Source organism: Mesoplodon densirostris, chromosome 17 (genome assembly GCF_025265405.1).
Source record: "Mesoplodon densirostris isolate mMesDen1 chromosome 17, mMesDen1 primary haplotype, whole genome shotgun sequence".
NCBI classification, from domain to species: domain Eukaryota; kingdom Metazoa; phylum Chordata; class Mammalia; order Artiodactyla; family Ziphiidae; genus Mesoplodon; species Mesoplodon densirostris.
Genome location: NC_082677.1, coordinates 64,100,097 through 64,126,196, shown reverse-complemented (window position 1 = coordinate 64,126,196; position 26,100 = coordinate 64,100,097). Strand labels below are relative to the sequence as shown.

The 26,100-nt window shown below is 35.8% G+C and overlaps 1 protein-coding gene across 1 annotated transcript in view; it reads left to right on the top strand.

Annotated features, from left to right (window-relative positions):
• UGGT2 (UDP-glucose glycoprotein glucosyltransferase 2) overlaps positions 1-26,100 on the top strand; it is a 186,408-nt gene that overhangs the window by 91,142 nt on the left and 69,166 nt on the right. Inside the window, exons 16-22 of the mRNA XM_060079905.1 lie at positions 636-767; positions 7,974-8,138; positions 8,490-8,613; positions 8,703-8,801; positions 10,960-11,051; positions 18,933-19,139; positions 22,484-22,615. Of these exons, the coding sequence (XP_059935888.1) occupies positions 636-767; positions 7,974-8,138; positions 8,490-8,613; positions 8,703-8,801; positions 10,960-11,051; positions 18,933-19,139; positions 22,484-22,615 (951 nt within the window). The remainder of the gene's footprint in view (positions 1-635; positions 768-7,973; positions 8,139-8,489; positions 8,614-8,702; positions 8,802-10,959; positions 11,052-18,932; positions 19,140-22,483; positions 22,616-26,100) is intronic.

The following is a 26,100-nucleotide window of genomic DNA, read 5'->3' as shown; positions in this document are numbered from 1 at the left end:
ATGTTTCGGTGAGTCATCTGCTCAGAGATACCTTCTCTCTTGAGGCAGAGCTGTCATTTTCCCCATGTGGAACAGTGCCTGGGTCATAGCAGAGGATCTGTAATGAAGGGAGAAATGAAAAAAAAACCAAAACCCTAAATAAAGGAGTAACAGCTTATGTTATGCCAGTATGATTAGAATATTGGAGACTGGGGGAAGAATGGAGGTACAGAGGAAATCTAGTTAAGATATTTCCGAAAGAGCAATTGGAAATGAAAATAGAACATTTCTGAAATAAGTCATTTAAAATATTTTATACATATCTTTTTAAATAAAGTTAACCATTATTTTATTAAGAGTCATAGCATCTGGTTTGACCAAAATAGAATATAATATACAAATATGATATTGTATTTTGAAAGCCAAAGAATATTCACAAAACCATTTTTACTATAGGATAATAGATTGTATTCTTAAAATGGTTTATTTGTGTATGTGTGGGGATCATGTGTGTATATATATGTATGTATATAGTATGCTTAGAACTTATAAAATATAAAATATGTTCTTTATTTTATAAATATGCATGCTAAGGGAAAGAAAGAAAACTAATTACTGTAGGGTGGAAATTAATGATAATATCTTTATTTTCACAGATGTACCAAAAAGTAGAGAATCACAGTATACTCACTGTGGACAATGTGAAGGATGTTCTCCAAAATGAATTTCCTCATGCTAATATTTGGGATATTTTGGGAATTTATTCTAAATATGATGGTGAAAGAAAGGTAAGCTGGAATGCAAATTTTTAAAAATGTGATCAAGAAACTTTTACTATAATCTCATGAATAAATGATCTCAGTGTAATTAACTCATGATTTAGATTTTAGACCCTCAGAAAAAAGGGAAATTTATACCTTTGAATGACACAAGTTGTATACAGTATTTAAGTTGCCACTATTGGCTTTTTTAAAAGTACCAAAACAGATACTTCTCAGAATTTACAGTGCAGAAAATTACAAAAACAACCTTAAAACAATTAAAAAGTGGCAACAAGTACATACCTATCAATAATTACTTTAAACGTAAATGGACTAAGTGCTCCAATCAAAAGAGTGGCTGAATGGCTCTACAAACAAGACTCTAACTTTTATGTGGAAATAAATGAATTCATTTATTCATATGTATTCTAGGTAAAGGCAACAGCAACATATGATGTGATACAAGTGAATTTTTAAGTCGAGATAATTTTATATAGCCAAAACATACTATTTATATCAGTTGCCATGAAAATATCTAACACCATGTTATCCTCAGATATTGGTGTTCACAACCCCATATTACTGTTTCCTACTAACTACCTTTTTATACATAATATAGTTGGATGTAAATTTTATTTCCAACTGTATTATAAGTACTTTAAGGAAAGGAATCTTGTCTTCTTATTCTTTTGTATTCCTCAAGTTTGCACGTTTTAATTTTTAGATATTATTTGTTGAGTCTTACAGTAATTGAAGGTTGAGCTCTCTTCCACCTCCTGACCTTCACTTAGTCTCCTCCAGTCCCAGTGGTAGTACTTAAAATATTTTAAACCTGTTGTGGCTTCAAGAGCAAACAATCAGAAAGAATCAATCAAAGCACATCCTTGAACTGGAATGGAGTCTTGGAAGCCCTCATGCTGAGGCTGATACTGACTTGCTTATAGCTGAATCATGTTGACATGGATGGTCTGGGAAAGTGGTCAAGGTAGTTCTCATGTGGGGAATCGCCATCCCAAGACAGGTGCAAAAGTATTTCAGTACAATAAGAATTGGAAAGTCCTGTGCAGTTGCAAACCAGCTGATTATCAGATCTGTTTTTAACACATTTTGGTTAAATGAATATTCAGTGTGAGTGTGACTTTTTAAGTGTTCCTTCTTAGTAAGTCAAGTACTATGGTTGTGTTTTAACAACTTTTCTTTTTTTCTGTAGCTTTAAGGGTTACTCCATTTTTACTCATTCATGTAGTTTTCTACCTATTACAAATATATCGAGATAGTCAAGAGATTGGTCAGATAACCTATCTAGAATTTTCCTTACACAAACAAACATAGCCATTAACAAGCCAGCACTTTGCCCCACACACACCAGCCCCAAGAATGCCCTTCTGCAGCCACTCTGCATTTTGTCTAAACTGAACGTCCTCTGCACCTGAAGCACAGCTGTCATTTCTGGATCTGCCTTTGCTGCTTTCCTTCATTGGATCTCTGCTTTTTCTCCGGCTTCATGAACACTGTGCCTCTCCTCTTTTTTATTTATTTTGCTTTTACTTCTTTCTCAAGCAAGTATGCATGAAAAAAATTCTTTGATCTCTTTTATATAAAAGTTTTTAATTTTATATTTGCATTTTATTGATTGTTGGACTGGGTAATCATTTTTCGTGTGGATTTTGAAGGCTTTCTTTTACTCTCCCCTAGCTCCTAATAAGCTACTGAAATGAATGATACCGATCTGATTTTGACTCCTTTGTCTTTCTTTAATCTATTTATTTATATTTCCTGTTTGAAAGTTTTTAGGATCTTTTTATCCCTGTTGCTTGGAAATTTCATGATATGTCTTTGTCTTGATCCTGTTTCATTTAACACATTGGGTGTTTGGTGGGTCCCTTCTAATGGAGATACGTGTCCATCAATTGTGGGAATTTCTTTGTGTTCTTTTTTAATACTTTCCTTTCCTGTATTTTCTCTGTTCTTTCTGAATCTTCTGGATTGAGCAATTATTTACTTTTTCTTCTTCTTTTATTCCTTCTTGTAGTGTCCAGTTTTTCTTTCATGAGCACAGTTTTTTAATCTAAGAATGTTAGTTTTTTGATGTGTTCTTCTGTGCCGTGCGCTATCTCTGCCTTCTCTAGCTTCATCCTGTTTGATTTCTTTTTTTGTGTTTGAAGCATTTGTCAAATGTATTATGATGTCTAGTTGTCTTTGACATGTAAGTATGAAACCATAAAAAGCTGCTTACAAATAAACGGGTCTTTTCGGTTGGTGGGCCTCACTTGGGAGTGAGTCAGGTTTTTCAGTTAGATGACCAACAAATAAGTGTCTTTTCAAATGCTGGCATTCTGTTGCAGCGTTTGACTTCTTCAAATGAGAATTCTTTACTTTCCTCTTAGAAGGAGTATATGTGGCAAATGAAAGGGTGCAGATGTGGGAAACGAGGGGATAGGATATGTCTAGAAATAGGATGTGGTAATAGGCTGGGTTGAAAGAATGTGAACTTTCCTCAGTCTTCTGTCTTGTTTCCATCCCCTTTCTCAGCCTTCCACTATACCTGGAATCCCTAAATCAAGAGCCTTTGTGATTCAATTTCAACAGAGAGTAAAGGGAAGCAGAATAGTTTAGCTTGTCAGGATTGAGAGAGGGGCCTTGGTGTACAACTTCTCTGCATACAGACTCTCAACAAGCTTCCACACTTCATGCTCTGTTCCTTACCTTCTCCTTCTAAGATAGTCTAGGTTTTTAGCCCTCAGGGCTTCTGAAGATGTTGACGTTCCTTTCTGTCTGCACGGGAGTGACTTCCCTTTCTACTTTGGTCATCTACTCTTTATCTTTTCTCCCATTTTTCTTTGTGGGCTCATTCATATCTTGTTATTGTTGTTATCATCATCGTTGTCATCATGATTTTTATTATTATACTCTCATTTTGGTTGTCGACTTAAAAAAATGCACATGAGAGTCACGAGTTAAGTTTTATTTGGGGCAAAATGAGGACTATAGCCCGGGAGACGGCATTTCAGATAGCTCTGAGAAACTGCTCCGAATAGGTAGGGGGGAAGGTTAGAATACATGTGATTTTGGTGACAGGGGGAATACATGCAATTAAGCACATGTTTTTTGCAGAGGTTTCTGCTAGTCTAGTGAAGGTTACAGCTAGTCACGAGGAGCAGACATCACCATGAAGGATTTTAGTGCTTTTCTAGATACGAGGAGATATAAGAATTGGGCTCATAAAATTGGCTCCTGAAAATATCCACCTGAAGACCTGTTCTGCCAGTTTTTCTCAGAGCACAGAGGGCCTCATCTCTGCTCTCCACCTGAACTCCTTTCAGGGGGTGTTGAAGGTCAACAGCTGCAGCAGCACATGATTTAATCCTTATAGAGGTAGGTGGCAAGTGCCAATTTGTAGTTGGCATAGTGAAACTTGCAGAATCAAGATGAGCACATGTGATAAATCTACCATATTTATCAGAAATCCACTTTTACTCTTTATCAAGTTAAGCTGCAAAATGAATATTTTTATGGTGTTGCCCATTTTAAGATACCTGTAGTCATAGTCTCCTGAAATTATGAAAAACATTAAGGATTTTTGTGAAGATGAAGGATTCAGTACACTCCTCAGAAATATTGAATCCCATTTTTTTGTGTGTGAGTTCAGTCTTCTGTTTGCTCCTTTTTTACTCCTCTCTCCCTGTAAGACTGTCTTGTAATGATGATATCTTCATTTCTTAATTTCTGCATTTTTCTCAAGTCTACTTAATCTCCAGTTTAAATTGGACTCTGTGTTACTTACAGTCCTTTAGTTGTGCCTGGTTTTATTCCTTACCTATTCCTCCCAAGAGTTATTCTAAACATTCATCAGTCCTATAAGCCCCTTTTCACCTTCCTCTTCATGCCTCAAAAATCATTCTGATTACTATATCACAAAGAAAATAAATGTTTTAGGCCTTTATTCCCTAAACTCATGTTCCTGTAGTTTTCTCTCTATATCCAAACTTTATTTTTTCTTTCAACAAACATTTTTTGAGTACTTACAGTAGTCTGTACACAAGAGGTAAAAGAATAGAGTACAAGGAATATCTTTTGAAAATTAAAAATAAAATAAAAATTTAATAGGAGAGAGACAAAAAAAGACACATGAAAAGTAAGAAGGTAAACAGTCTTCAATTCACAAGATTCAGAAAGAACAGAGAAAACAAAGGAAAGCATTAGAGAAGTACCACAAAGAAATTCCCCAAATTGATGGACATGAGTCTTTATTAGAAGGGGCCCACCCAATACGCAATACATAGAATGAAAGAGGAGCTTTGGAGGGCGGGGTGGAGGTGGATAAGAATATTTCCCTGAAGCAGTGACATTAAAGCCGAGTGCAGAAGTAGGAGGACAGTTGGACAAAAGAAGACAAAGAAGTGGTAGGTAGTCAGCATTCCAGAGAAAAACGTTAGGATGTCCTGAATGTGAAGGAACGAAGAGAGTTGGTGTTACTACTGAGTAGATGTAGCAAGTATGTGTTGTTTGTGTTGTAGAGGGAAGTCCCTAAGATGAGGCTGGAGGTGTAAGCGAGGGGCCTGATTACACAGAGTGTGGTGAGCCATAGTTAATTAACAAGCTTGTGAACTCAAAACAGTAGAATACCTTTGCAACAGTGAAAAACCTGAGAAGATATTAAGCAGTGAAGTGACAGTGACATGCATTTTCTCCAAAGAGCATTCTCCGTGGTTGAGAATAGATTGTCAGAGGGTAAAAGTGTACGTAGTAAGACGGATTAGGAAGCATTTAGGTGAGAGATGAGAGATGGGCTAGTAGGTTTTTGGAAGAGTAGAGGCAGAGAAAAACGGACACAATTGAGGTATTTGGGAAATACAATCCAGGACCTGCTGCTGGATTGGAAAGGGGAGAGAGGAGAAGAGAAATTGTCAAGGATGGCTCCCAGGGTTCAGCTAACTCGCTGGGATGGTGGTAATGCCATTGCCAAGATGGAAAGAGGTGGAAGAGAAACCAAGTGGGAAATAAGAACAGAAGTTCAGTTTTTCACATATTGAATTTGAGGTGCCTGTGAGAATTCCATAGGAGATGTGAAGTGTGATTGGATATTTGTGTCTACAGCTCAGAATAGAGATGTAGGCTAAAAGTACAGAATTCAGTGTTATGGCTTATTTGTGGTAATTAAAGCTTTTGTAATAGACAGGTTGCCTAACTGAAAAATCACAGGGGAAAACTGCTGTATTTCTAGCAGCAATATCCTTCTTAAGGTCCAAAACCATGTATCCAGCTGCCTGGGGGATTGCCCATAAGCGTCTTAAATGAATTTAAAACCATGCCCATCGTCTTTCTTGTTACCCCAAACCTTTTTTTCTTTTTTTGTGCCTTATCCTAGAGGGTAGCGCCATCATCCTCCCAGGGCACTCAGGCTACTAGAAGCCTGATAGTTGTCCAACTTCTTTTCCCTCATACCCTCCCAAACAGTAGATCATCAAGTTCTGTCAGTTTCGTCAACTAAATATTTCAGGAACTGCCTCATTCTCTCCTTGCTCCTCACCACTGATTTTTGTCTGGCTCTTGCTTTTTCTTTCCTGTATTTTTGCAGGAGCCCCTGACCCACCGCCCCCAGTGCATGCTCGCCCACCCTCTTCCTTCTCTTTGTCGCCACTATATTCTTTTCTTTAAAGAGCAAAACTGATTGTATTTCTTGTCATGAGCCCTCTTCCTAGGTAGAATTGACCATGCCCTCCCTAGTACCCTTGGGTATCTATTCACACTTTTTTTTTTTTTGCGGTACGCAGGCCTCTCACTGTTGTGGCCTCTGCCGTTGCAGAGCACAGGCTCTGGACGCGCAGGCTCAGCGGCCATGGCTCACGGGCCCAGCCACTCCGCGGCATGTGGGATCCTCCCGGACCGGGGCACGAACCCATGTCCCCTGCATCGGCAGGCGGACTCTCAATCACTGCGCCACCAGGGAAGCCCCACACTTATTTTTAATGTATCCATCTCTCCCCCTGTTAAACTATGTTTTCTTAGGACAGAGTTTGCATATCATTCTTATGCATTCATTGCCTAATACACAGTAAATGTCCAATAAATGCAGAGATAATATAGTTCAGTGGTTAAGAGTTCAGACTCTTGGTCAAACAGATGTAAGTACAAAGTCTGTTTCCAAAGTGTAGTCATTATGTGACATTGGAAGTGACTCTCTGTTTTATCATCTGTAAAGTGGATGTAATAGTAGTCCTTAGCTTCATAGGGTAATTGTGAATATGTTGGCTATAATGACAGTTTTAATCATTTGTAGTGTTGAGTAGTGAATGAATGAATTGTTTAGTGATGCTTTATCACTCACAAAATCCAGATGTTGAGGACCGTCATGATCTGTCCTCTCTCCCCATCCCCCCGACTCCATATCTTCTCCCTGTGTAACTCCTCCCACTGTAAACACAGAAAAGTACTTGCCGGTACCTAAATATACCATATTTCTCTTCCCTTCTATTCCTTGCAGTGCTGTCTCTTCTCACTGGGAATGTCTTTCTCCACTTTATCTCCCTAGCATATTTTTGCTCATCCTTTAAGACTTTTAGTGTCACTCCCTAACAGAGGCCTTCTGTGATCCCTCCCCTCCACACTCAAGCTTAGTCATTCCTTTTCTGGGCTCCCATACAATCTGGTATATGCCTCAGTTTTGCTTGTATATATGTGAGCCCCTTGAAGGCAGATTTTTCAGCTGTGTATTCACAAAGTCTAGCCAAATGCTTGAATTCAATAAATGTTAACTAATCAAATGAATATAGCGATAAATGAATCTCTTATGTAGGTAAATGCATTTTTTAAAGTAATGTCATACTCTATCAGGGGTCAGCAAACTACAGCCCATGAGCCAAATCCAGCCTTTCTACCACCTGTTTTTATAAATACAGGTTTTTGGAGACACAGCCACGTTCACTCATTCGTGTGTTGTGTGTCACTGCTTTTGCACTATAACATCACGATTGAGTAGTTGTGTCAGAGACCAGATGGCTCACAAAGCCTAAAATATGTATCTGGCCCTTTACAGAAAAAGTTTTCTGACTTGTTCTATGTAGGTAAATTACTTTCCCTTAAATAATGTTTGGAAAGGACAGATAAAATTAGCAAAATTAACCTTTTTTCTATGACATACAAAAATGTGGCCGTGTCCCTTTCTTTATTTATGTGTTTCTTTTTCAGACAAACATATTCTGTTTAACTCTCTGGTATTTTTTAATTGCATAGGCAGGAGCAAGCTATTACAGGATGACTGGCCTGGGTCCTTTGCCTCAAGCTCTTTATAATGGTGAATCCTTTGACCATGAAGAGCTGAATATTAGGGAACTAGAAATGGCTGTTCTTCACAGAATGATGGATGAAACTGCATATTTACAAAAGGAAGTTTTTATGGTAGGTAAGCATGTATGAGAAAATATCTGATGAATGATATTTATAGAGGATTTTTATATTAAAAATATCTTTTAATAGCAAAAGTTAATTGTGTAAAAATTTCCATTCTGATCGTTTAGTAATGATTTTTAAAGTAGTAATTAAATTTATCTGTGCATAATTGCATCTAAAAATTGCTTAATTGGAAAGAAACCACAGTTTTATAGGAAAACTTATTATAAGAATCCTAAATTGCATATTACTTATTGACTTATTTTAGATTCAGTAGTCTTTAAATGTATTCTCTGCATAATTTTAAAACATCTGCATATAAATCACATATATTACCTAAATAATATTTTATTATTTTAGGGTACATTAAATGATCGAACAAATGCAATTGACTTCCTTATGGATAGAAATAATGTTGTGCCCCGTATAAATCCTTTGATTTTGTACAATCAATGGCAGTATCTTAATTTAATATCTACATCAGGTAATATAATTCTTCCATATACTTTCCTATAAATGTTTATTGAGTTGTGAATGTTTTATTAATTCATTATTTAATATTAAAATTTTTAGTAACTGCTGATGTTGAAGATTTCTCTACTTTCTCCTTCTTGGATTCACAAGATAAGAGTGCTGTAATTGCAGAGAACATGTATTATGTAACCCAGGAAGGTAATAAGCATATTTTATTTTTCTGAATTTATTCCTAAATAGCAAAAACTTGTAATTTTATTAAATGCTTGCATAATACGTTTCTAGATGTTGATATCTGACTGGAGACCTGGTTTTCAATTTGAGGATTTGAAAATTATTAGGATGTAAGGACTGTGATGAGAAAATGTGATGCCTCCTATTTTAGCTAATCGTATATGCAGAGGGGTTAATCTTGAGGGTTTTTTGCCTTTTTTTTTTTTTAAAGCAAGCTATTCCATTTTTCTCCTTTTTAGGAAGGTAGTAAAAACCCTTTCAAGATTAAATAAACTGATAATCTTATCGGGCATGAATAAAAGTGTAATCCCCAGATGAGAGGAGAATAGTTCTATATTCTGATTAAACAACATCTGGATGTTTTGCTTAAGTTAAGGGTCATAAGCAAAGGAGAGGGAGCCAAGACAGGAACATCTTTGGAAATAAGGACTTAGCCTAGATAGGAAAGTCTTCAGTGTGACCACAGTTCTGTTAGAGACCATGAACTATTCAGATAGATGAAGATAATTGGAGTTTGATTGGTTTTGGTTTCACTTTGTTTTGTTTGACCTGCTTTGCTCTAGAGAGAACAAAAAGAGCCAATGCATGAAACATAAAAGAAAGCTGATTGTTATTTCAGTATATAAAACAATAACTTTCTAACAATGAGTGATCTAAAGATGGAATTACTATGTAATAAGGGGTAAATTTTTATATATGAGAGAGATTTAAGCAGACAGCTAGTTTTTGAGAATGCTGTGGAGTGAATCCAAATTAGGACCATATGGCCCTTGAATTACTTTGGAACAGATCTATGATTTTATGTTCATAAAGTGGTCTGTCTACAAGATAACCAACAAATAATAAAATATAATTCAGTTCCATATTATGGCAGGCTAAGGTCCTGAATGTGTCAAGTGAAGGGAAAAGGAGGCAGAGAAACAGGGAATAAAAAATAGGGGAAACATATTTATCAGGTTCTAGGTTATATTTCAAAAATTGCTTCTGGGCATCAGAATAAGTTAGGCCATAATTAATGCCCTTTGGTTAAATCTCTTGCAATTTAAAAGAAGACTTTATTAACTGAGAAGCACCTGATTTCTTTATTTGCATTTATGTAAATATGTAAAGAAATAAAAGAGTTGGGAGAAATTTACTTAGCACTTTTGAAATAGTTCTCAGTTTACTAGTCATAATGGTAAAAGTGATGACATTAAAAAGGCATGAGAATTCTTTACCTTTCTTCTTTGAAAAGAATGTGCCACTGCCTTACTCTCAAGCTGCTTCTGAAGGATTGCAAGTAGAATCGATGTTATCCTTCTTTTTGTTATATATTTTTCATTAACCAAAGCCAGGTTTTGCATAGTTATATATTACTGGGTATGGTAATAACTGTAGCTTCACATCGATTCAGGTGTAGGTTTTTGGTGTAGCACACATTTTACAGTTGTTTTAAGTGGGTCATAAGATCTAAGGGACTGATTTTTCTATAGGTTTTAATGATGGCCAGACAAGTATTATTTCAGGTGTTATATGCTGAGGCTGGATGAAATTAAACCCATTTAACTGTGACTGCAGAATTAAAAATTATTTCTTCTTGTGGCTTCCAAATTTTCAGATGTTTCTGAAACAAGAATTGCATTGATGTTGGCATAAGATGATGTGAATTAGGCCAAGTTAATAATAGCCAGAATTTTTGAAATACATGAATCATAAACTAATAAATATTGCTGTTTTCAATATCTGCTAATAATTTATTGTATCCAGTTTTACATATATGTGAGGTACAAATATCATTATTTTTTTACAAGTATAGCTGGAAGGCACTTTTGCTTGGCAACAGTAGAACTTTGATAAGCATGATACAGTTTTCCCTACTGGCAAAAGTATCTCACAGATGTGTTTCCTGGGGACTATTCTTTCTTTTTGGTATCTGAGTTTATATAAAGCTTATTACTCTTTTAACATTTTTATGTGTATTTCACACTGTGTGTATGTAATTTTTACCAATATTTGCTTATTTTCAGAAAGATTCATTTTAAAAATTGTTATTATTTTTATGTATTTTGTTAACTGGAAATGTCCCTGTCTTTAGTTTGATTTTAAGAAGAATTAGTTTGACTAAACTGTTTGAAACTTTCAGATGATGTAATTTCTTCAGTTACTTTCTGGATTATTGCTGATTTTGACAAACCATCTGGGAGAAAACTCCTTTTTAATGCATTAAATCACCTGGTGAGTATTTAGACACTCTTACTACAAAAATTCTAATTTGTTGTAATTTCGAGAAAGCAATATGAAGAACGTGCATTAAATCTTTATTTCCCTTCATGTTAACATTTTCAGTACCTTGACTTGGTTAGAACATGGTGCTAAGGAGATTAAGACAGGAATTCAAATTCTTTCTCCATGTAGAATAGGTAACCTTGCCCAGGAAAAGAAAAACCTACATGTCTTCTGTGATTCATGACCTATATATTCTTCGCTAGTCCTTGCAGTTGGACATACATTTACAGGTCTAATAGTGTGTATGTACTGAATGTTTGTGTCCCCCCAAAATTTATGTGTTCAAATCTAATCCTCATTGTGATGGTATTTGGAGGTGGGGCCTTTAGGAGGTAATTAGGTCAAAAGGGTGGAGTCCACATAAATGGGATTATTGCTCTTACAAGAAGAGGTCAGAGAGGTAGCCCACTCTCTTTCTGTCATGTGAGGATACAAGGAGAAATCGGCAGAATGTAGTGCAGAAGAGGGTCCTCACCAGCACCTGACCATGCTGGCACACTGATCTTGGACTACCAGCCCCCAGTTTGTACTATTTTTTTACATACCTCTCTCAATAACAAGTAAACCAAGTACACAGAAAATAAGTAGGGATGTATAGAATATTTGAATAATAAAATAATCAAGCCTGACCTAGTGGATATTGATAGAAAAGTACACATTGCATAGTATATGTTCTTGCAAAGCACAAATGTAACATTTTAAAAACATTTGTAGATGCTAGGCTGTAAAGCACATCTCATGAAATTTTCTTTTTCTTTTTTGCATCAGTAATAACTATTTTAAAAAAATTTTTATTGGAGTCTAGTTGCTTTACAATGTTGTGTTAGTTTCTACTGTACAGCAAAGTGAATCAGCTATACGTATACATATATCCCCTCTTTTATGGATTTCCTTCCCATTTAGCTCACCACAGAGCATTGAGTAGAGTCCCCTGTGCTATACAGTAGGTTCTCATTAGTTATCTATTTTATATATAGTATCAATAGTGTATATATGTCAATCCCAATCTCCCAATTCATCCCACCTCCCCCTTCCCCCTTGATATCCATATTTTTATTCTCTACGTCTGTCTCTATTTCTGCTTTGTAAATAAGATTGTCTATACCAATTTTTTCAGATTCCACATATATGCGTTAATATACGATATTTGTTTTTCTCTTTCTTACTTCACTCTGTATGACAGTCTCTAGGTCCATCCACATCTCTACAAATGACCCAGTTTTATTCCTTTTTATGACTGAATAATATTCCATTGTATGTGTGTACCACATCTTCTTTATCCATTCTTCTGTCTATGGACATTTAGGTTGTTTCCATGTCTTGGCTATTGTAAATAGTGTTGCAGTGAATATTGGGGTGCATGTATCTTTTTGAATTATGGTTTTCTCAGGGTATATGCCCAGTAGTGGGATTGCTGGGTCATATGGTAGTTCTATTTTTAGTTTTTTAGGGAACTTCCGTACTGTTCTTCACAGTGGCTGTATCAATTTACATTTCCACCAACAGTGCAAGAGGGTTCCCTTTTCTCCACACCCTCTCCAGCATTTATTGTTTGTAGATTTTGTGATCATGGCCATTCTGACCTGTGTGAGGTGATAGTTCATTGTAGTTTTGATTTGCATTTGTCTAATAATTAGTAATGTTGAACATCTTTTCATGTATTTGTTGGCCATCTGTATGTCTTCTTTGGAGAAATGCCTATTTAGGTCTTCCACCCATTTTTTGATTGGGTTGTTTGTTTGTTTGATATTGAGCTACATGTGCTGCTGTTTGTATATTTTGGAGATTAATCCTCTGTCAGTTGCTTCATTTGCAAATATTTTCTCCCATCTAAGGGTTGTCTTTTCATCTTGTTTATGGTTTCCTTTGCTGTGCAAAAGCTTTAAGTTTCATTAGGCCCCATTTGTTTATTTTTGTTTTTATTCTCATTACTCTAGGAGGTGGGTCAAAAAAGATCTTTCTGTGATTTATGTCATTGAGTTTTCTGCCTATGTTTTCCTCTAAGAGTTTGATAGTGTCTGGCCTTACATTTAGGTCTTTAATCCATTTTGAGTTTATTTTTGTGTATGGTGTTAGGGAGTGTTCTAACTTCATTCTCCTACGTGTAAATGTCCATTTTTCCCAGCACCACTTTTTGAAGAGGCTGTCTTTGCTCCATTGTATATCCTTGCCTCCTTTGTCATAGATTAGGCGACCATAGGTGTGTGGGTTTATCTCTGGGCTTTCTGGCCTATTCCATTGATTTATATTTCTGTTTTTGTGCCAGTACCATACTGTCTTGATTACTGTAGCCCTGTAGTATAGTCTGAAGTCAGGGAGCCCAATTCCTCCAGCTCTGTTTTTTTCCCTCAATATTGCTTTTGCTATTCGAGGTCTTTTGTGTTTCCATACAAATTGTAAAATTTTTTGTTCCATTTCTGTGAAAAATGCCACTGGTAATTTGTTAGGGATTGCACTGAATCTGTAGATTGCTTTGGGTAGTATAGTCATTTTCACAATATTGATTCTTCTAGTCCAAGAACATGGTATATCTCTCCATCTGTTTGTGTCATCTTTGATTTCTTTCATCAGTATCTTACACTTTTCTGCATACAGGTCTTTTGCCTCCTTAGGTAGGATTATTCCTAGGTATTTTATTCTTTTTGTTGCAGTGGTAAATGGGATTGTTTCCTTAATTTCTCTTTCTGATCTTTCATTGTCAGTGTATAGGAGTGCAAGAGATTCTTGTGTATTAATTTTGTATCCTGTGACTTTACTAAATTCATTGATTAGCTCTAGTAGTTTTCTGGTGTATCTTTAGGATTTTCTATGGATAGTATCATGTCATCTGCTACAGTGACAGTTTTACATCTTCTTTTCTGATTTGGATTCCTTTTATTTCTTTTCCTTCTCTGATTGCTGTGGCTGAAACTTCCTAAACTGTGTTGAATAGTGGTGAGAGTGGGCAACTTTGTCTGGTTCCTGATCTTAGTGGAAACGGTTCAAGTTTTCACCATTGAGAACGATGTTGGCTGTGGGTTTGTCAAATGTGGCCTTTATTATGTTGAGGTAAGTTCCCTCTATGCCTACTTTCTGGAGGGTTTTTATCATAAATGGGTGTTGAATTTTGTCGAAAGCTTTTTCTGCATCCATTGAGATGATCATATAGTTTTTCTCCTTCAGTTTGTTAATATGGTGTATCACATTGATTGACTTGCGTATATTGAAGAATCCTTGCATTCCTGGGATAAACCCCACTTGATCATGGTGTATGACCCTTTTTTGTTTTTTTTTTTTCGGTATGCGGGTCTCTCACTGCCATGGCCTCTCCCGTTGCGGAGCACATGCTCTGGACGCGCAGGCTCAGCGACCATGGCTCACGGGCCCAGCTGCTCCATGGAATTTGGGATCCTCCTGGACCGGGGCACGAACCTGTGTCCCATGCATCGGCAGGCAGACTCCCAACCACTGCACCATCAGGGAAGCCCGGTGTATGACCCTTTTAATGTGCTGTTGGATTCTGTTTGCTAGTATTTTGTTGAGGATTTTTGCACCTATGTTCATCAGTGATATTGGCCTGTAATTTTCCTTTTTTGTGATATCTTTGTCTAGTTTTCATATCAGGTGGCTTTGTAGGATGAGTTTGGGAGTGTTCCTCCCTCTGCAGTTTTTTGGAAGAGTTTGAGAAGGATAGGTGTTAGCTCTTCTCTAAATGTTTGATAGAATTCACCTGTGAAGCCATCTGGTCCTGGACTTTTGTTGGTTGGAAGATTTTTAATCACAGTTTCAATTTCATTACTTGTGATTGGTCTGTTTATATTTACTATTTCTTCTTGGTTCAGTCCTAGAAGGTTGTACCTTTCTAAGAATTTGTCCATTTCTTCTACATTGTCCATTTTATTGGCATATAGTTGCTTGTAGTAGTCTCATGATCCTTTGTATTTCTGCGGTGTCAGTTGTGACTTCTCCTTTTTCATTTCTAATTTTATTCATTTGAGTCCTCTTCCTTTTTTCCTTGATGAGTTTGGCTAAAGGTTTATCAGTTTTGTTTATCTTCTCAAAGAACCAGCTTTTAGTTTTATTGATCTTTGCTATTGTTTTCTTTGTTTCTATTTCATTTATATCTGCTCTGATCTTTATGATTTCTTTCCTTCTACTAACTTTGGGTTTTGTTTGTTCTTTCTAGTTGCTTTAGGTGTCAGTTTAGGTTGTTTGAGATTTTTCTTGTTCCTTGAGGTAGGATTTTTTGCTATAAACTTCCCTCTTAGAACTTCTTTTGCTGCATCCCATAGGTTTTGGGTCGTCATGTTTTCTTATCATTTGCTTCTAGGTATTTTTTTATTTCTCTTTGATTTCTTCAGTAGTCTCTTGGTTATTTAGTAGCATATTGTTTAGCTTCCATGTGTTTGTGTTTTTCACAGTGTTTTTTTTCCTGTAATTCATTTCTAATCTCATAGCATTGTGGTCCGAAAGATGCTTGATACGATTTCAATTTTCTTAAATTTACTGAGGCTTGATTTGTGACCCAAGATATGATCTATCCTGGAGAATGTTCCCTGTGCACTTGAGAAGAAAGTGTATTCTGCTGCTTCGTGTGGAATGTCTTATAAATATGAATTAAATCTGTCTGGTCTAATGTGTCATTTAAGGCTTGTGTTTCCTTATTAATTTTCAGTCTGGATGATCTATCCATTGGTGTAAGTGTAGTGTTAAAATCCCCCATGATTACTGTGTTACTCTCAATTTCCCCTTTTATGACTGTTAGCATTTGCTTTGTGTATTGAGGTGCTCCTATGTTGGGTGCATAAATATTCACAATTGTTATATCTTCTTCAATTATACAAAGTACAGTTGTCCCTTGAACAATGCAGGGGTTAGGGGCACTGCCCCTCTGAGCAGTCAGAAATCCACTTATAACTTATAGTCAGCCCTCCGTATTCAAGGTTCCACATCTGCAGATTCAACCAACCACAGATCATGTAATATTGTAGTATTTATTACTGAAAAACAATTGTTTTTAAGTGGACCTATGCTGTTCAAACCTGTGTTGTTGAAAGATCAACTGTATATTCTTTGACCACAGTATAATTAAGTTAGAAATCAATCACCAAAAGAAAACTAGAATATCTCTGTATATTTGGAAATTAAGAAATGCTTTGGTGTAACCTGTTGATACACAAATGCACATTTGAAAATATTTTTTGAAAGAAGTAAGATTTGAATGACATTAAAACTTGACAGATACAACTAAAACTATGTTATATCTGAAAAAAAAGAAAGGTTGAACAATCAGTCATCTAAGCACAAATCTTAAAACTTAAAAACAGCAACTTATACTTCTATCGAAGAAAGTAAAAGAAAAGGAAGATAAAGAACAAAAAGTAATGAAATACAGTAGTTAAGGTCCACAAAGCCAAAATTTGGTTCTTTGAGAATTGATAGAAACACATGGTAAAACCGGTCAAGAAATATGGAGAAGCAGACCCAATCAATCAGTGCTCTGATAGAAAGAGGGGATGTTACTCAAGATTCTGTGGACATGACAGAGGTAGGAAGAAGGCATTTTTAGTTATCAAAGGAATTAAATCTGTAATTTAAGATATTCAAAAGAGAAAACCCCAGACTTATATGACCATACTAATAAACTGTACCAAGCATCAATCTAACACAAATTTTTTTCCAGAGAATAGAAAAATAAGCAATACATTTCAACTCATTGTATAAGGTCAGCATTACTTCAAAACCAAATGCATAAAAGGGCATTATATAAGAATGGAAAACTGTAGGCCACTCTTACGTATGGACATAGGTGCAAAAATGCTAAACAAGTGAATAAAGGAATAAACAGTATAAAAATCAAAAAGGAAAAATTAAAATTGTCATTTTTCCAAATTGTTTATACAGAAAATACATATAAATCCACAAAAAATTATTAGAATTCATTTTTTAGTTTAACCAGGTTGCTGCCTTACAGGTCAGTATACCAGAATTAAGTCTAAGCATTGCAACAAGTAAGAAATGCATTTTAAATAAAAATATCCCTTATAATAGTATCAAAAATATCAAATGCTAGGAATGAATGAAACATAATATGTTTAAGACTTTTACACAATAAAATATTGAGAGAAAATTCAGAAGTCTTACATGAATGGAGAGATATACCATAATCATGAATTGAAAGAGTCAGTATTTTAAAGATGTTCTCCCCAAATTGACGTATAGGTTTGGTGCAATTCCAATATGAATCTGAGCGTGTTTTATGGAAATTGTCAAGCTGATTCTCAAATTTATATAGAGATTCAAAGGACCAAGAATAACTAAGTTACTCTTCAAGAAGAGGAAGGTAGGATAATTGCTCCACTGGGTATCAAGATCTTTCATAAAGCTATATTACTGAAAACAATTTGGATAGAAAAATAGAGCAGTGAAAGAAGAATAGAGAATGCAGAAACAGACCCATGTATATACTACACGTGCTTTATGATAGAGTTGACCTTAAAAAGCAGTAAGGGTGGTCTCTTAAACTTTCTCCTTTTCACATCACACTCAGAAATCAATTCCAAATGGATAGAGATCTAAACATAGAAAGCAAAATAATAAAGGTTCTCAAAGGTAACAAAGGTTATCTTTAGGACTTGAGAGAAGGGAAAGATTTGTAAAACAGAACACAAAACCCAGTAGCAATGAAGAAAAATACCAGTAAATTCAACTACATTGAAATTAGGGACTATTTTTTGTCAGAACACACCAGCAAGAGAACAAAAGGGCAAGCCACAGACTAGCAGAAGTTATCTGCATACGGATAACCAAAAAAAGCACTCAAGTCTTAGAAATGAAGCCCTTATAACTCAGTACATAAAATGTAATTATCTCCAATGAAATACTGGCAAAAGATTCAACAGACAAATCAGAAAAGAGGCCAATGAACATGTTAAAGAACGTTTAATATCATTAGTGATGAGAAAAAGCAAATTAAACCTAATGAGATATCTTTACACATCCACCAGAATGATTTAAATTAAAAAATCTGACAATACAAAATGTTTATGAGGCTCTGGGGTAGTGGGACTTTCATACGTTGCTGGTGGGAGTAAAAATTAGTCCAACTATCCTGAAAAACTCTTTAACATCTTGTAAAGTTGAAGATATGTATATTGTGTTTGTAGAGTGCCAAAGTGAAAAAAATTCAAAGGTCTAGCGTCAGTAGAATAGATAAGGGAGAGTACATTCATATGGAATTCTGTGTGGTACCAAAAAAAAGTAACTATAGCTACTCAAAACAGTGTTGGTGAATCTCACAATCACGTGGAATGGAAAAAGAGCACAAAAGAATATATAGTGTACGATTACATTCATATGACGTTCAAAATAGATTAAATGTTTAACGATGAAAACATAGGTGGTAAAAATATAAAGAAAAGCAAGAATGTTATTCCTATGAATGACAAGATAGTGGTTGTCTTTAGGAAAGTGGGAAGGTGAAGTAAGTGGCAGGGGATATGAAAGATGTCTGGGTTGCTGGCAGTGCTCTATTTCTTGACCTGGACGATATTTTGTGGGTTAATTCACTGAGCTCTACAGTTTTATTTTGTGCATTTTTATGTGTGTTAGTTTACACACACACATACAAAAAGAGGCCAAAAGAATCATGATGCAAAGAGGAGAGAGTTAGTTAATAAAATGATTGTTTTTAGACTATTTCAGTGGTATACCGCATTCAATACATTCAACAGGAAGACAGTGAAAGATGTTGTATGGTAAAGCGAGCAAACTTAATTGGAAAGAAGAAAGTTCAGTTGTAAAAGGATAGGTAAGGTACTGATATTTTTCACCTATAAATGTGTTTTGCAGGAAATAAGTGTTCATGGTCGGTTGGGAGTTATTTATAATCCTACATCAAAAATAGATGAAGATAACACAGCTATTTCCAGAGGAATCCTGGCAGCTTTTCTTACACTGAAAAACAGCTTTTTGAGAAACTTTCTCAGGAAACTGGCAGAGGAAGAAACTGCTACAGCTATTTACTCTGGAGATAAAATTAAAACATTCCTTACTGAGGTCAGTAGCTATTTGTTTGAAATAATAATAAGTATCTTGCATATTTCAAAAGTATAAGTCAGTGTGCTTGGAGATATCATGTTAAAAAATCATTAAGTATAATCAAATGGGGATAATAAACTTTCCTTTACAGTGGGAAAAGATGCATGTTACATGATACAGCTTTGCATAGAGGCACTTAACAAATCAAATTTCATATATTTCAACTACTACTTCATGATCCTTAAAGTTAAAGGCATTCTAGTTAGGATTTGTACTTATGTGAAGAATTAGGAGTTAAAGGATTATGTGAATATTCCTCAGTTATTTCACTCAAGGGGTCCAGTACAGGGAAAATTCTAAAGACAGAAGCTGATCCTCTGGAAGAAAGATTCATTAATCCATTCAAAAAATATTGATCGTCTACCAGACAATGGAGATAATACTTATGAACAAGGCAGATAGAGTCCCAGTTCTTATGGACTTACATTGTAATGGGAAAGACCAGGTAAGTGGTATTGGAAAGATATAAAGAAATATAAGAAAGTAAACAGTTTGAGGGATGCTCTTTTAGCTGGAGTGGTCAAGGGAAGTCATCTCTAAAGAGCTGATGTTTGAGCAGAGCTCTGAATGAAATGAGAAGTCAAGCCATGGAAAGTCTACAGACTTTCTTACAGAGAAGAATATACCAGGTTCAGAACACAGCAGGTCTAAAGGCCTGACACAGAGACAGTCTTGCCAGGTTTGAGGTATAGGCAGAAGGTCATCATGACCAAAGTAGAGTGATGGGGAGACTAGTAGGAAATGAGTTCACAAACATAATCCCAGATATTTCAAGCACTTATAGGCCATGATAAGGAATTGAAATTTTTTCTGAGTATAATGGAAAGTCATTGAGGAATCTTGTGAGATAAATAATCTTGAAAAAGATGACTCTGGGTGCCATGTGAAGGTTTGATAGTAGGTAAACAAGAGTGGAAACAGGATGAACAATTAGAATGCTATTGCAACAATCCAGGTAAGAAATAATGGTGTCTTGGAGTAAATATTGGTGGTGGACATGGTGAGATGGTATATACATAATATTTGCTACAACTGTAGTCAGCTTGATGAGCTGACAATTCTGTGAGACATGTGAAAGTAATACTCAAGGATTTTGGCTTGAACAGCTAGAATTGTGGTGTCTTTTTTTTGAGATGGGGAAGTCTTGAAGAGAAGATTTGGAAACATAGGGGATCAAGAGTTAAGTTTTGTATGTTTTAAGTTGGAGATGCCTGTTGGACATTCAAGTGGAGATGTTGAGTTGACAATTTAGTAAATAAGTGTAAGAATCAGTGGAGGGTATAATGTTTTGTTTTGTTTTGAGAGTCATCAACATTATATATAATTTAAAGCTAAGAAACTGGATGAAATACCTTGGAAGTGAGTGGGGCAGGGGTTGGAAAACAGAGGGACTGAAAAAGAGCTCTGGAACATTCCAACATGTAGAGGAACACAAGAAAAGGATGATCCAGTAGAGGGGACAGATGGAACAGCCACTGAGTTAGGAAGATAACCAGGAGAGAGTGATATCCTAGAAGCCCCCTGGAGCAAGTATTTCAAGGAGGACATGATAAACTATGCCATATTTCTTGAAATTAGGCTTCATAATGGACCATTTTATTTGTTAAGGTGGTCATTGGTGGCTTTGATAAGAACAGTTTCAGTGAAGTGATAGGTATAAATGTGAACTGGATTCAAGAGAGAATAGGAAATCAGGAAACAGAGACAGCAAGTATAGGTAGCTTTTTAAAGGAATTTTCCTATATGGGGAACAGAGAAATATTCTGTAGCTAGAATAGGACTTGAGGTCATGGAAGGATTTCATTTATTTTTGGTATGCTGATGGAAACAGTCCATCCAGAAAATGAGGAAAGATGATATGGAGCGGAGCAAAGTGGGAGGATAGTTTTTGCGTAGGTAAGAGCTGCTGGGATCCAGTGCACAAGCTGTAAATATTGGCTGAAGAATGGGGTAGATTTATTTGGTGGTAGCAAGATGAGTACTTTACTTCTGATTGATTTTGTTCTCAAAAGAAGGTCAAGTCACTAGCTAAGTATTAGAATAGGAGTAGGTGCTCTTAGAGGTTCGAGGGTAGAGGAGAAAATGTCAAATATTTTTCTATTATTCTGCGAGTGAGAAAGTGAGTTAAAAACATTATAGTAAGATTTCTGAGGGCGCACTTGAGGTTAATGACCATAAATTGAAAGTGAGATCAATGTTGGCTGCATGTTTTTCTCCAACTGTCGTAAAGCTGTTTGGATCCAGTTGCAGAGTAAGCAGAGTTGTGTTTAACCAGAGTTGCGGTTTTGCCAGGTGAATATAACTGAGGGGAAGCATCCGAGGGAGGTGAGCATGGACTGTTTTTGTTATAGTAAAGGGCTCTGGGGTATAACTTGGTTAGGAGGAAAATGATAATATGGGAAGTGTGATGGACAGTAAATAAGTGATAGGGTCAGTGGACTAAAGGGTTGAGTAATGGTTGGTCTGGTGACACTGGGATGAATGAGCTGGAAGGTCAGCAGCTTGTGGTCAGAGAGGGGTTGACTGAGACAGAGGTTTTGGAAATAAAGATCTAGAGCTACACTGTCTGACACTGTAGCCACTAGCTTCATGTGGCTATTTTAAACTTAAATTAAATTTAAATTCAGTTTCTCAGTCATACTAGCCACATTTCAAGCACTCAGTCCCCATCTGTGGCTGTGTGTTGGACAGCACAGGGGAACATTTTGGACCTTGCAGGAGTACAAGGAACGTGATAGAAAGTCAGAATGTAAAGCCCTCCCGGATCTACACCCAGGTGATTTGTATGCATATGAAAGTTTGATACACACTGAGATGGAGAAGATTACTTTTGTATTTCAGAGTTTAAATGCACTATTACTAAATTGGTTTCATGGGATTGGTATAATGGAATGAGCAGAGTATTTCTATTTTAAACAGTATTTTTTTTTAATTGAACACACCAAAATGGAGGTACTGAATTCAGAATTTAATAAACATTGTATTTCATTGTTTAATGTTGAATTTTATTTAAATTGATGTTTCCAAGCATTTTACTAATCAGTAATCCACCCAAAAGTCTCAAAGAATGAGTAGCAAACTCTTATCTACTCGTAACAGGATTTACAGATATTGTAATTGCCTTGCCAAAGAAGGATTCTTTTTTAAAATGTGGTTTCAGAACAAAATAGTACTTTTTAAAATCACAAGTTAATATAATTTTAAATTTTATACTAATATATTAAAGTAGGCTATGTTTAAAAAATTATTTAATGTATTTACTGTTCTCTTACTGGTTTTATCATTCTTAACTTCTACCTTAGGGAATGGATAAAAATGCTTTTGAGAAAAAATATAATACCATTGGAGTGAATATTTTTCGAACTCACCAGTTGTTCTGTCAAGATGTACTTAAATTGCATCCTGGAGAAATAGCTGTTATCAGCAATGGGAAAGTAAGTAAAAAAAGCAATTGCTCACTTTTCTCGATGACACTGTGATATAGGGGTGTCAAACGTTTTCTGTCACAGCACACCTGATGCAACACACACAGAGGACGGTGCTCATGTGCTAGACACGCCAGACAGGTCTCAGCGTAAATAAAATGGCCACTGAGATGTCCAGTTCGTGGCACAGTACCTGTTTCTTCACCCCTCCCTCCCATTGGTGATAACCTCGAATGCGGCTGAGGATGTTCTTAGGGGATAGCTTTTATTTTATTTATTTTATTTATTTTATTTTTTATTTTTTGCTGTACGCGGGCCTCTCACTGTTGTGGCCTCTCCCGTTGCGGAGCACAGGCTCCGGACGTGCAGGCTCAGCGGCCATGGCTCACGGGCCCAGCCACTCCCAGACCGGGTCACGAACCCGTATCTGCTGCATCGGCAGGCGGACTCTCAACCACTGCGCCACCAGGGAAGCCCGGGATAGCTTTTATAATATAAATATTAGAACAAACAATTTTGTATACATTACAACACTGTGATTGATCACTGTTGTAAGTAGGTGTAAAAAGTACATTTTGACATCTTTTTCTTCTTGTAGCTTTTTTCTACAATTGATTATGTTAAATAACAATACTGCAAGTTTTGAACTATAAAGTAATATTAATATAATCTTTTAAAATCTATAGTAAAAATCACTCTTACTCCCACCATCCTAATGAAATTTATTATTAATAGTTTATTGTTTTACCATCTAACCCTTTTTTCTACTCTACATAGCCATGTCTGTCTTTTTAAATACATAACTATAATGCTATTATATATATATATATATAATTTTATATTACACTTTTTTCTCTTAGTATATCACACGTGTGTTTCTGATTAGTTAGGGAGTTTTGATAGATACATACAAAATTAGTGGATGATAGCTACTTATTAATATTTTTTTAGTATGATAGTCTGGTTTTCTTTCTCAGGAATGGTTTAAGTTTTTAAAAATTGAATCTGGTGCTTAGATATATTTAGAAATCAACTAACGCAGTGTGTTTGACATTATCTCTGCTTGAAGCATCAAATTATGTATCCCTAAATCATCTTTAAAGCTGTAGTGTTTTCTCTGTTTTCTACATTTTTATGAGCTCTATTCACCTGCGTGCTTCATTCCTGTATCATCATTCCCTTAAAGTTATGCTTATTTATTCCTTCTTATCTGAATCTATAAATAATAGAAATTGGAGAATAGTGAGGGACTCATCCACAAGCATCCACAAATAACATATTTCCGGTTCAGTGTAACAGTTCTTGAGCTAATTGTGTTAGGTCCTAAAAATAGTTAGACGTGGGTTCATCTGTGTACAGTGCTATTTTACAATTGGTGACAACAGTTGCCATTTATTATTACAATAATATAAAATATTAGTGAATTTTGATAATGAGCTGTGCGAAAGCCATTGCTTTTTTTTTTTTCCAACAGTTGCTTTGGGAAGAAATCTAACTTTTTAGAACAGTTTTAAAGTATATGGCTACCTTCAGCTCTGTCAGGCATTTTAAGAGATAAAAAGAAAAAATTACAGCCTGCTGTATCTGTTATCTTGCCTTTTGGTTATGTTGATACATTACAGAAAAGCTAACCTATGTTTTTGTTGTCATTGTTTAATATAATTCAGATATTGTTATCAATATTAGTGATAACAAATATAGTTATGTTCAACTTATTTCTCTTAGAACTGTTTTCGTCTCACTTTCCTTGAAATTGACAAAAGCATTTAGATATAATTTTGCATCTGCCATGAACCAAACATCCTTCTAAAATCTGAGAGTATAGTAATGAACAAACATGTTTCTGTGGTGTTTACACTTTGGTGGGCAGGGACCGAAAAAAAATAGTGTCCTTACTGATAAACTGTTATTTGGACAGAGAACCAAAGGAGGTGAGGGAGCGAGCCATGTTGCATATCTGGAAGGGGAACGTTCTAGGTAGAGGGAACAGTGAGTACAGAGGTCCTGAGACGAGCTCACATCTGTGTGTTCTAGGAATAGCAGATATGAAGAGAACAGGAGAGAAGTACCTGGGGGCCAGGTCAGGTAGGGTTTTACTCTGAATGAGTTGAGAAGCCCATGGTTCTCGGCAGGGGATTGGCATGAACTGACGTTCCATTTGGATCACTAGTGGCTGTTACATCAAGGGTAGACTGTAGGTGTTAGGAAACCAGTTAGGAGCTATTACAGTAGTCCAAGTGAGATGTGATGGTGGGCTGGACCAGAATGGCTGTATTGGAATTAGGGAGAAGTAGACGTGAGATGTATTTTGGAGGATGACCAGGAATTGCTGACAGACTCACAGTGGGATGTAAGAGCACTACATGACTGGCAGAATTGAGCTGCCGCTGTTTTAAGGAAAGTAAGACAGGAGGAGTGGGCTTGTTCAGAAGCAGTGGAAAGGGCAGATAGAGAATTCAGTTCTGGACATATTAAGAGTTCAGTGTTCAGTTCTGGACCTCTGAGTAGACTGGTTGAGTTGACAGCTGAACGTATGAGTTAAATTCGGGGAGAGGTTGGGGCTAGAGATAGATATTAAGTCAGATAACATTGACTTTTTGTGTCCACTGATGGAAAATTGTAATTTTGATTATGCTTTTATTTGTAGGACTGTGGTTTGAATACAAAAGTATGATATATTTGAAAATAAGTACTAGGGTTTATGAACTATAATGTAATATTATACTGTGTCTCAGAGTAATGCTATGAAACACAATAATCATAACAATTGTAATAGATAGTTATAATTCTGAACCAGATAGTTTAATGATTAAAATAATTCTGACATTTTAGAATCAATCTTCATTTTGAACCTGTCCAAATGTTTATGTTAGAATGGAAACATATTCCAAGTTAAAGTTGTTTATAAATGATCAAAACTGGGGTGTAATCATGATCTCATACTTTCTTACTGCCATGCTAAAGAATTAAAAATCTATATATTTTAAGATTAAACAAAACCCTAAATAATGCTATGCTATAATTATATTTATTTTTATCATGTTACATATTTACAAATTGATGAAAGATGTGGTGTGGAAGAGAGAAGGGAAACAAACAAGGCCTTTTTGTTTTAGCTAGGCGAATCTGGATTTAAATTCTGGTTGCACCATTAATTGTATAACCTTTGCAAGACTTGGTTTCCTCATGTGCACAATGGAAAAGGTAATAGTCTGTTTTAAAGTTGCCAGAGAGATTAAATATACTTTTACACATAAAACACATAGAATAGCCCCAGACACAGAGTAAATTTTCAGTAAATATTAACTTCTGTTTTCTCTTTAAATATTTGAAGGCTATCATGGGAAATATGGGAACATATATAGATTTGATTTGCATTGTATTCATTGAGACTCAGTATAGAATCAAGCCCAGTTGATCCAACTTCCACGAGTGGGGAGAGATTTTTAGCTCAGTATGTGGAAGAACATTCTAACAGAGTTTTCTAAAATTAT